At 25.7% G+C, this 13,336-nt stretch overlaps 1 protein-coding gene and 1 non-coding gene across 5 annotated transcripts in view; both read left to right on the top strand.

Annotated features, from left to right (window-relative positions):
* LOC123263744 (apoptosis-stimulating of p53 protein 2) overlaps positions 1 to 13,336 on the top strand; it is a 144,767-nt gene that overhangs the window by 73,299 nt on the left and 58,132 nt on the right. Inside the window, exon 2 of one of the 4 annotated variants that reach the window (XM_044726718.1) lies at positions 3,503 to 4,283. The exons of the other annotated variants lie outside the window; for them this stretch is intronic. Within the exon in view, the coding sequence (XP_044582653.1) occupies positions 4,122 to 4,283 (162 nt within the window). The 5' untranslated portion in view covers positions 3,503 to 4,121. The remainder of the gene's footprint in view (positions 1 to 3,502; positions 4,284 to 13,336) is intronic. 4 annotated transcript variants of the gene reach the window in all.
* Trnam-cau lies at positions 10,724 to 10,795 on the top strand. Its single transcript has one exon. It is a non-coding gene; the product is annotated as a tRNA-Met (tRNA).

The raw sequence follows: 13,336 nt of genomic DNA on the forward strand, positions 1-13,336 counted from the left end.
AAATTATAAATAATTTTTAAGATATAAAAAAAAATGAATTTTTTGCAAATTAATTGCCTTAATTATAATTTTATTAAAAGTCGGTCAATGCCAGATTATGTCAGTGCTAAATTTACAGTCGTAAATTTTTAAGACTACTATCTAGTCTTTGTAATATTCAGAAAAAAAACCGGTAGGCTCGCCGATTACGGAATTTATCTCGAATAATTAAAGATAACAAATACCGGTTATTTTTGTGGGAAGATTTAGATAATAATAATAACAATAATGATAGTAGAATGGTCTGTTCTCGTTTTTCATCATTAATTCGAGGGCTACGGATTATATTACTTATCTGGTGGCTCAGATAAGCTGTAATAAATAGGGATATGTTAAGGGCGATAAGACACTGAAAAATGCTTACGTCCTTGATTTTTTTTAATCGTTAAAAAATTTATAAAGTAAATTATTTTTACTAAAAAATTATCTCTTGAATATTTTAAATACTCTCTATTGATTGAATAATTTTTTTATTTATCGGAAAATTACTCGAATATTTTTAGAGCAGTAGGTTAAATAACAATAAAAAAAATTTTAATAAATCTGAATGAATAACTAAAGTACAGTTAAAAAAAAATAACTGTCCTCTCTTCCGTTAAAAATTACACATAAAAAAAAACTCGCATAGTCTCAAAGAATAAAAATGATAACAATAATGCCTATTGAAATAAATTACAGTACTTTCAACCTAATTTTTCAAATACAACAATTACTTTTTAATCTTACGTACCATAAAAAAAAAAAAAAAAAATGTGAAATTATAATTTTAATTTGCCTCGGGATCGAACCCGGTTCTCTCCGTACAATTTATAGCACACTCTAATTTATTTTTTCGCTAATGAAAAACGGAGTTTTTTTTTTAAATTTTAATTTACAAATTACAAGAAAAGCACAAGGTACTTTTATGTGGCAGGAAAAATAGTCTTCTGTATAGCTGCACGCTATGAAGATAAAAATAATAAAAAATACACACATGAAAAATAAAATAAAGAGAAGGGAACGAAATGAAAGAAAAGAATGGAAGAATCAGTGTGTGAGCATTCTATTCGTTTTGTCTCAAAAGAGCACAACCGCAATACAAGACGAGTTCACTTCTTTTCATTTATTTACTATTATTATTATTATTATCTGTTTTGTTTGTTATTATTTTTCTTTACTGGCAGCATCACCTCGCATTCTACCCACGAGATGACATTGTTTTTCCGTGCTTTTACAGCATTCATATACTTTATATATAAATATACAATCACCGTCATATGAGAAAACACGTAGAGTATCTCTACTCGGAACGGGTTTAAATGTTAGTTGTACTTTGTATTACACGCAGTTGTAAAGAGACAAACTTTTATTTGATTTACGAGAGTAAATCCAATCTATAAATAATTTATTTGATTTTTTACCGAGATAATCCATCAAATTAATTGATTAATGTTGAAAAATATAAAAAAAAATATTCTAAAGGATCTAATGAATTTAAAAATTAGATTTTATCTATTTAATCAAATAAGTAATGATTTAACACGTTTTACTAACAACAATAGTCGATATTTTTTTTTTTTTTTATTAATGGAGTAGATGCATCTGAGGGTACGATATACACTATATTGGAGTATATTTATATGAGACAAGATGAAATAATTATCTGATGCATCACCGTCGTTACAACCGACTAACGCACTCGATGAAACCCGATAAAAGTCTCAATAAGATCGTGTAGATTGCATTCCATCGTCGGCGGTGTCAAGAGAAAAAGACGATCAGAATGCACCGACTCATCATCATATTACTCCGGCATATTTCTCTTATTTTTAAATTATGTATATACATATATATAATATGTAACGTATAACATAAGTTACAACTAAGTGGATCGATGACTTACATTTTTTCATAAGCTTTTTCATTCTTATTTTAAAATCAGTAATAATAATAATAATAATAATAATAATAATAACAATAATAATAACTAACAACTTTGCAGTCAATATTTGACTTCCGTGACTTGTGAACTATAAATGAATAAAATTTTACTTTATTAAATAATGACTTAAGTTAAATTGCACTGTACTTTCTTAAATATTGAAGTTTTTAAAGATATAAGCTCATTCCGATGTTACGCTTATCAAGAGCTTTCATTTAAGTACCCACATGCATTTTGATATATTTTTCATATATACATATATATAATATATATAAATATATGAAAAATTGATGTGGGTACTCAAATGAAAGGTCTTGATGAGTGTAATGTTGGAATGAGCTTATATCTTTAAAAATGTCAAGAGTTCACAAGCTACAAGGTCATTTCACAATTATTGACATTTTTTAAGATATAAACTCATTTCGATGTTACACTCATCAAGAGCTTTTATTTGAGTACCCACATCAATTTTTCGTATATTTATATATATTATATATATTAGGGTGTGCCAAAATGTAACTTCCGTGGAGAACTTTTTAAAATTGGAATTTTGAGTTCCGCTTTTAACAGGGGCTGCGTTTGGGCATTTCCTGAGATATTTTGGTGTGAGACGATGTATTTGATTTTCATAGAATTTTTTAACAGGAGATTTAATTGGGTATTTCCGGCCAAATTTTGAATTTTCACCGGAAATGCCCAAACTAAGCTTCTATTAAAGAATTCTATGAAAATCAAATACATCGTTTCACACAAAAATATCTCAGGAATGCTAAACGCTCACAGAACTCAAAATTACAAGGTTCTCCACGGAAGACACCCTTATGTATATATGAAAAATATATCAAAAATGCATGTGGGTACTCAAATGAAAGGTCTCGATGAGTGTAACATCGGGATGAGCTTATATTTTAAAAAATGTCGATAGTTCTCAAGATACAAGGTCATTTCTTAATTTTTTACATTTTTTAAGATATAAGCTCATTTCGATGTTACATTCATCAAAAGCTTTCATTTGAGTACCCACATCAATTTTTCATATATTTATATATATTATATATACGTATATATGAAAAATATATCAAAAATGCATGTGGGTACTCAAATGAAAGGTCTCGATGAGTGTAACATCGGGATGAGCTTATATTTTAAAAAATGCCAATATTTCCCAAGATACTAAGTCATTTCTCAATTATGTATCTAGAGATAGAGCATTTTTAAATGCAGCCTAAATACTTATCATCATAAATTGACTATTAATGAGAATAATATGAAACCTTGAAAAGGCTCAAAATTTTCCAGTTATTATTATTATTATCCTAAAATTTGTCTATTCAATAACAATAATAATAAAAAAAATTTATTTTAATTTTTTGGTAAAATTTTGAGTCAAATAATTATAAAAAAAAAAAATAATAAAATAATTAAAAAACTATAAAGCTACATAAAAAATGACTTGACATTCAATGAAAAAAGAAATTCAATCAATAAAACTAACAAAAATTTTTTTTTTTTCATAAAAACAAAACCACAACAGATCGACAGATCGACAGAGAAATGAAATTTAAAAACTGAGTGAATTTAGAAACGGTATTCGTAAATTTAAAACCCAATACCACCGTTAAATCAACAGGTCTGTGTCTATACGGCCCGTAAAAAGACGCAGGACAAAAAAACTTTAGCTTGTACTATACTATACACTCTCTAATATATAGTAAATTTTGGTACCAGTTTGCTATTCGATCGAGAAAAAAAAATAAATAATAGTAGTAGAAGAAACGAAGAAAACGGATCTAAAAGCAGAGAGAGAGAGAAACAAGTAAAAAAGCATATTGAAATAGAAAAGAAGAGAGTGGAAGCAGTATAGAGCAGAAAAACGGTGCAGTTTACCAACCATAGAAAATTCATTTCACAGAAACCTGTACGCCCTTGGAGATTTTAATATAAAGGCTGCCGACTACAAAGAAGGAAACACAATTTCGGTCCTCAGACTCCTGAGATCAAACGGAGAAATACACAGTAATAATATAAATAGTAATAACAGTAATTATATCATAAATAATAAATATATATACGGTAAAAAAGTTTTGTGAAGTTCTTTAATAATTAATATAAAAAAAATGCGCCAGTAAAGACTGAAGTTATTAGCGGTGAAAGAAGTAAAATGCTAACTTGTGTTTATTCCGCTGAAAGCTTCAAAACGAAAGCTGTTACAGTTAAATTGCGTCAAGCGGGCGGTAAGGCCAAGAAAAAAGCTAAATTATTAGCGATAAAAGAACGCCCGGGGGTTGCTAAACCTGACCCGACGGTAAATGCCAATCATGGGGTAAGTTATTCTTATTTCTCTTTAAATGTTTTATTAATGAGGCTCCTTTGTAGCCACGTGTTTTTATATTATGTGTAAACATTTTTACAAACAAAAATAAAATATTAAAAAAATTATTGAATAAAAAAAAAATTTTTTTAGTCAATAAATTTTTAAGTTAAGAAATTTATTAATTGAAAATTCTTTCATTCATGTAAAAAAAGAAATAGTCCACACCGATAGAAGGATTTATTAATTATTAATATTTTAATTTATTTGAAGACAATTATTTAATTTATTAAATTTTAACAAATATTTATTAACAGTTAATAAATATTTTGTTGAGTGAATTTGTTTCGCTTGCAATGTCATATGATATGAAGATTGCTTAGAAACAAAAATCATCTTTATAAATTATTTGCATTAATTATATTACATTATAATAAAGTTTATTGTAAAATATCAAATTCTATCACAGCTCATTATTATCTTTTATATTTTTAAATTCTAAAAACGTTAATTTATTTAGTGAGTTTAATTATTATCATGTATTCCAGCTATAGGGTTATAAAAAGTGTCAAAAGAAAATTGCTATTTTTGCTTTTTATTTTAAATAAATATTTGTCAACAGTTAACAAATATTCATTAACCGTTAATAAATATTTATTAACAGTTAATAAATTGTACTTAATAAATTACTTACTAACTGTTAATAAATATTTGTTAACTGTTAACAAATATTTATTAACATCTAATAAACCGTATTTAATAAATAATTTATTAACTGTTAATAAATATTTATCAAAGACTATGATGTTAAAAAATCATTTATTGAAAGTTAATAAAGCTTATTAAATATAAACAAATTCGTGTACACTGATAGAAGAATTTATTAACGATTCATAATTTAATTTATTTGAAGACAATTATTGAAATTATTAAATTTTGATTAATATTTTTCAACATTCAGTAAATATTTATTTGGAAGGAAAGGACATTTAATAATAGTTAATAAGAATGAATTTATTAATAGTTAACAAATATTTATTAACAGTTAATAAATATTTTGTTGAGTGAATTTGTTTCTATTTGTTATTAATAGTTAACAAATATTTATTAACAGTTAACGTTTATTGTAAAATGCCAAATTCAATCACAGCTTATAATTATTTTTTATGGTTTTAAATATTAAATATTAATTTATTTAGTGAATTGAATTATTAAATAAATATTCGTTAACAGTTAACAAATATTCATTAACCATTAATAAATATTTATCAACAGTTTATAAATTGTTCTTAATAAATTACTTATTAACTGTTAATAAATATTTGTTAACTGTTAACAAATATTTATTAACATTTAATAAATAATTTACTAACTGTCAATAAATATTTATTAAATCCTATGATGTTAAAAAATCATTTATTAACAGTTAATAAAGCTTTATTAAATATAAACAAATCTTTTTATCAGTGTAAAAATGAAATATTAAAAAAATCGTTTTAGTCATTAAATTTTTATGAAATTTATGAATTGAAAATTTTTTCATTCATGCAAAAAAAAAATTAGTCCAGCAAAGTAAAAAAGTGCCCAGTAAAAAGAGATAAATATTTCAAGAGCCCAAAGAAAATCTAAAGAAAGATTTCTGTCAAAGTAAAGGAACTGAACCTGAAGTGGGTGATTTTTTTAAAAGATATTTTTTTCTTGGATTTCCAATACACGAGATTTACCGAGACTTTTCCAGATATATCCTTCGGGTCATCCGTCTTTATATTCTTATTATATTTTTTACCGGGAAAAAGCAAAGGCGGGTTTTTAAGATGGGAAATATATTACTTATAAATAGAGACAAAAAAATTTATCTCTGAAGTATATATATTTTATATTAAGATATAATTTATTGGATAAGAGCCCCAATTTCTTTTTATTTTATTTTTAAAAAGTAATTTAATATTAATATTCAAGAAAAAAAATTGTAAGTAATTTAAAAAAGTAGTTAATTAACATTTTAAATTAAACTGGCGATTAAAATTACTAATTGAATCGACATTGTTAAATATTTCAATTAGCCAAATTAATTACAAATTTTGCCGAGGGAACTTTTAAAGTGGTAACATACGCGTAGTACGTAAAAATATATAATAATATAAAATAAGGGCACATTTATATTGGATTTTTGCAAACACTGCGTGTCAGCATATAAATTCCAACTGTGAGTACTTTTTTTTATTTTAAACGTAAAAAGTTTATGAGAGGATACGTGACTCTACATATGTATACTTACATTAGGAATTTACTTTTTTAAGAAGAGTAAAAAAAAAAGTTTATACATTTGGAAAAGCGAGATAAAATCCTCGCTCTGCCGTCAAAAGCTCAGATCATTTAAACTTTAACTTTAACGTCTGTCGCCGTTGACACTAACTCACTTCCGAGTCCTAATTTCCAGTTCTGTGTATTTAATTAGTGTCTGTATCTTGTTATTATCATTGTTTCAGTGAAAATGTAAATATTTGAGAGACACTGAATAAAACAATGTATTGTTTGAATTTAAATTCAGCAAATATAATAAAAGCCGTAAAAACAAGCATTGAAATGAGGAATATTCAGTTGGGATATATATTTTATGACTACAGTCAGTTTTGTCAACAAATATGAGGTTAAAAGTCGTAAAAAAGACTCCTGGAATTTTTTTTTAGAAATTAGTTCGAGTAAGTGCCACTAGGTGGCGACCGGGCAGAAATTTTATCCGCAAGTGGAGTGATAATAAGGTTGAAAAGTCGTAAAAAGGCTCCTAGAATTTTTTTAGAAATTAGTTTGATAAAAAGCCGCTAGGTGGCGATTGGGCGGAAATTTTGTCTGCTAGCGAAGCGGTAAAAATTTTTCAATATAAAATTGAGATGAAATATATGTAAAGTCAATTTATTCGTAACGTGATTAGTCAAATATATCATAAGCATGAAAATATAGACAAATTCTATATTTAGGAGCGCGCTTACGCGCGTATTTTAATTTCTGGTACAATAAAAGACATAAAAACAAGCATGGAAATGAGGAATGGTCAGTTGGGGATTTATTTTATCACTACTGTCAGTTTTGTCAACAAATACGAGGTTTAAAGTCGTAAAAAAGGCCCCTAGAATCTTTTTTAGAAATTAGGTCGAAAAAGTGCCGCTAGGTGGCGATCAGGCGAAAATTTTGTCCGCTAGTGAAGCAGTAAAAGATTTGTATTTATATTGAGACAAAAAAAAATTTTTTTCTAGTGTTACAATAAAGAATTAGTTTTTTTAGAAATTTTAACTTTATTAAGCTCAAAAAAATTAAATTTTAAGAATTTTGAATGTCCTAAAATTAATTAAAATCTGAAATAATTGAGCTAAGTAAAAGATTTTCAATTAAAAATATTTAAATAAATTTTTTTGTACATTTTGAATTGATGGAATTTTTTAAAATATAAAAAATTATTTTTTAAAGTAGAAATTTTGAATTAAAGTATCGAAATTATGGATAATTGTTGAAAAATATGGAAGAAAAATTTTCTATCAATAAAATTTCGTAGTAATTATCTTAACTAATAGAAAGTAAATTACAAAACTTTTTCCGGAATTTCTAGAAATTTTTTATACTGCGATAAAATAAATGACGTTTGCTCTTAGACAGAAACGTCTCTTGTAAAGTTTTCTACTCTGTGAAGATAAAAAAGTTGTGGTGATGAAAAATGAACGGATTTTTATTTTTTTTTTTTTCAAAAATGGAACAAATCCAAGGATAATAAATTATATAAAACTTTTTAAATTAATATTCCATATTAGACTTCCATTTAAATATAAATATGAAATGTAAAATATAAAATACGTTCCACGTACTAATAAAAGTTGTAATGTACTTTTTGTGAGTGTAAAAAAAAAAACATAAATAAATGTAGAAACACTTCGCCTTTAATTAAAGGGAAACTTTTAGTTATAAATTGAAGCAGAGTAGCCCACTCAAATTTAAAAGTTTGTTAGTATTTAGCAGAGCTTAATGAGTTTGATATTTCCCAAATTATTTCCGAGAAATTTCACGAGCTAATTATTATTATTATTATTATTATTATTATTATTATTATTATTATTATTATTGCTATTCATACAGGATTAAATGACATCATATGGGTTCGGAATGCCGGGATTTTCTTGATGGCGCCGATGCGAGTCGATCCACAGGAAATTAATTCGCTAGTCCCATTATAGTGGACACTCACATGTTACATGTATGTGAGCGATTGTGTGTGAGTGGCTTGTATTTTGGAGAGGAAGTGTCAGGCTACTTTGACAAGTCTCCGGGGATTTATGTTATTCGGTGCAGTCATTTCAGTAAAAGGGATCGCGAATATAACTATATTTGATTTATTTACTGCATTTATACCGCATGCAGAGTTACTGAAATTTGAAATATTGTTCCAACACTCTAGAGTTACTTTAGATATACGTAGTAATTTTTTTTTTATTTATTTTTATTTTTATTTGGTATGTACTTCAATCTTTTAATGGATTGCATTAATTATTTAGAAGAACATGAAAATTTTTCATGACAGTAATTCTCCAGAGTCAAGTGGATTATGTTTCCAGAGATAAGAGGATAAACTCCGATATATAATGAATTCTTAAAAGAAAAAAAAATAATAATTTCAAAGTTTGAGACAATTTATATAATTAAAAAAAAAAAAAAATTTTTTTTGAGTGCATTAAAATTATAAAAAGAGTTTTTTTTAGTTAAAGTTAATTATTGGAAAAATCTTGACCTATATTAGTGTCTTTTTAAATAGTTTTAGTTTGATGGTATTTTTATTAATAATTTTTAATCATATATTTTAGTAGTAATTTTTGCCATTTGTTGTTAAATAAATAGTTAAAGTTATAAATTAAATTTACTGAGATGAAAAAAAAAATTGAAAAAAAATATTGGGATTGGACAAAGCGGGGAATCGAACCTGGGTGTCTTTAATTAAGAGTTTAGAGCTGCTATTAAGTGGAAGCCAAAAGATGTCAATGGTTAAAAGTTAGCAATAATATTAGTGTGAAATTTTAAGGATCAATTGAAGAATCAAGAAGATTTTAATGTTAAATAATTGATAGAAAAAGAAAAAATCTGTCTTAGGTGTATTTAAAAGCGATAAAATAGATTATTTAAGTTAAATTTAGTTTAATTAAAAAAGTCGGCCTAAAATTGCCTTTTCAAGGATTCATATGATTTTCTAAAATAATTTATTATAATTTTTCGAATTTAAAGCTAGATAAAATTTGTTTATTTATTTATTTTGTTTCGTACATATCAATGTGATTATTTATCAAATATTAATCCATAAAATTAAGAAAATAAGCAAAATTTTGTTCCAAGCTTATCTTCATTATAAAATAAGTTTCTATAGTTAAATAAGGTACCATTAGAAAGGTCGTAACCTGAATTTATGTATTTTCACGGTTTGATATTTTTTTCGGCGATAGTCAATTAATCATCTAAATAATTAAGAGAATAATAAAAAATTTGTGCCAGGCATCTTTTTATTTCAAAAGGAATTTTTATAGTTAAATTCGATATCATCAGAAATGTCTTAGCGTAAATTTGCGCCCTTTTTATGATTTTATATATTTTTTGGTTTGTCAATTTTTTGTCAAGTTTTCGAGGAGTTTTCAATAATTTTTTGATTCTATAATTTTTTTCCGTCACTTTTATCCATTAAATAATTGTTAATTGATCCTGTGATAGCAATATTATTTCTAAAATTTATTTAAAAATTACCCAAACTATGAATATTGTAAAAATATCGAAAAATCATTAGCTTGAAGCTTTTTTTATTCATAATTCTTCATTTTTGGTTTTATATCAATAAAAAAATATAAATAATATTTTATCAATTTTTAGCTTTAAATTATTTTAAAAAGAATAAAAAATACTTGAAAAAAATTTATTAAAAGCTTGAAATAAATGAGAACAAATAATCAATAAAATAAAAAAAAATTCTGCCTAATGTGTAAATATTTGTAGGTTTAATTAAATGTAGAACCGAGAAAATTAATAGAACACGTAAGACCGTCTTGTTGAAGGGTGACGAGGGTATAAGACTTTCACAAACGAGATGGGTTACAGCTCGAACTCGGAATCCTCTCTCTGATGTCAAAAGACATAGACGTACCCTTTACTTGTATATTGTACCTTATATATCTATAGACACTCAGTTTCTGATAAACGAGCTTCCCTTTATTGAAGTTTGCTGACAAAAGCCAGCTGACTGTGAAGGGTGAAGAAGATAACGACAATATGTGATATAAAACTTGCTACTGTTCCGTGTATCAGTCACGATTTCCCAAAGGAAGATAATTTTTTTTTATTTTTCATACCGCAGACATGCAAGGAATGTTGTAATTTCGTCGGAAAGGGACGCGAGCTTATAATAGGTAAAAACAGCCTGGAGTTCCATCAGCAGAGTGGCGCAGTGGAAGCGTGCTGGGCCCATAACCCAGAGGTCCGTGGATCGAAACCATGCTCTGCTAGGACATTTATTTTTTTTTTATTTTTATTAAATATTGAAAATATTTTATTGATGAAAATTATTTAAGATTATTTATAGAGAAATTAGAAAAATCTTTCTAATGAATTTAGATTGAGCTCAAATTATGACTGAACGGTAAAAGATAGAGAGAAATTGATAAAGACCTTTTTTATACACTGAAAGAAGGATTTGTTTATATTTAACAAGCTTTATTAACTGTTAATAAATGATTTTTTAACATTATATAATTTAATAGATATTTATTAACAATTAATAAATTATTTATCAAATACGATTTATTAAATGTTAATAAATATTTGTTAACAGAACAAATATTTATTAACAGTTAATAAGTAATTTATTAAGTACAATTTATTAACTGTTAATAAATATTTATTTGAAATAAAAAGCAAAAATAGCAATTTTCTTTTGACACTTTTTATAACCCTAATAGCTGGAATACATGATAATAATTCAATTTACTAAATAAATTAAAGTTTTTAATATTTAAAAATATAAAAGATAATTATGAACTGTGATAGAATTTGATATTTTACAATAAACGTTATTACAATGTAAAATAATTAATGCAAATAATTTAAATAACTGTCTTCAAATAAATTAAATTGTTAATAGTTAATAAATCCTTCTATCAGTGTATACTAATAGAAGGATTTGTTTATATTTAATGAGTTTTATTAACTGTTAATAAATGATTTTTTAACATCATACGGTTTAATAAATATTTATTAAATGTTAATAAATATTTGTTAACAGTTAACAAATATTTATTTACAGTAAATAAGTAATTTATTAACTCTTAATAAATATTTATTAATGGTTAATGAACATTTGTTAACTGTTAACAAATATTTATTTAAAATAAACAGCAAAAATAGCAATTTTCTTTAAATATTTATTGGATGTTAAAAATATTTATTAAAATTTAATAAATTAAATAACTGTCTTCAAATAAATGAAATTATTAATAGTTAATAAATCCTTCTATCAGTGTATAAATAAAATTGAAAGTGATTATTATAAGTACAACAATTTTCATATTAATCAATTAAAAAGCCTCTTGTGAAAAAAATGATTGAAAAATCCCTTTTTTCAGCCTTCTTAGTGAGTGTAACCCTTAATTTCTTTATCGAAGCGAAAAATGATAATTGAGTTTATTAAAGACGCGGTATGAAGAATTTATTTTCTATTTTGACGGATTTTTAAAAATGGAAGGTTTTTTGCGGGACACCTTGGCTGGCTGTCGTTTGCGACGAAACCTCGTCGACCTTGAAATTCCATACTCTTGTTGATGTTGCCCCTTAACGTCATCTCTCTCCGTCTTCTCAGTGTCCTTACACCTTACACTTATCTCTTCTCTCGTCTTGTTCTTGTACTTCTCAACTCACAAAATAAAAGTAAACCTTTACTTATATATACTGTATACTATATACTATACAGCAACTATTATACACTGGATACGAGTCGGTCGAAGTTAAGTATAAAGTAAAGAGTGTAAAGAACGTTGGGCGGCCTCCAACGTGCAGAGGCCATATCTGATGAATTAAATACGGGAATAAGTTTTAACAAAAACGAATAAATCCAACAACGTGAATTAAATACTCGAGTAAACATTTTAGATTTTATTCAATACAAAGCGAAGTTATACTTTGTGTTATCTTCATTTTTATATACATATCAATAAATAATCTATATTATTAAAGAATAAGAAAAATTTTGTTTCCAGGATAGTCATATGATGACATCGATTTTTTTAGTGAAATTTAGTGTCATTGCAAAGGTCTTGATTTGAATTTGTTCCTTTTTAAGGTTTCATATCATTCTCACCGATAGTCAATTTATGATGATAAGTATTTAGACTGCATTCGAAAATTCTCTATCTCTAGATACATAATTAAGAAATGACCTTGTATCTAGTGAAATATTGACATTTTTAAAGATATAAGCTCATCCCGATGTTACACTCATCAAGACCTTTCATTTGAGTACCCACATCAATTTTTCATATATTTATATATATTATATATATGTATATATGAAAAATATATCAAAATGCATGTGGGTACTCAAATGAAAGGTCTTGATGAGTGTAACATCGGAATGAGCTTATATCTTAAAAAATGTCAATAATTAAAAATTGACCTTGCATTTTGTGAACTATTGACATTTTTAATGATATAAGCTTATCCCGATGTTACACTCATCAAGACCTTTCATTTGAGTACCCACATCAATTTTTCATATATTTATATATATTATATATATGTATATATGAAAAATATATCAAAATGCATGTGGGTACTCAAATGAAAGCTCTTGATGAGTGTAACATCAGGATGAGCTTATATCGTTAAAAACATCATTAATTAACAAAATGCAATAGTTATTCCTTAATTTTTAATATTTTCGTAAATATAAGTCCATTCTGATGTTACACTCATCGAGACCTTTCATTCGAGTACCCACATGCACTTTTCATATATTTCATAAATATCGTATATATGAAATATATAAAATATAT

This window comes from Cotesia glomerata, linkage group LG4 (genome assembly GCF_020080835.1).
Source record: "Cotesia glomerata isolate CgM1 linkage group LG4, MPM_Cglom_v2.3, whole genome shotgun sequence".
Classification (NCBI taxonomy): Eukaryota; Metazoa; Arthropoda; class Insecta; order Hymenoptera; family Braconidae; genus Cotesia; species Cotesia glomerata.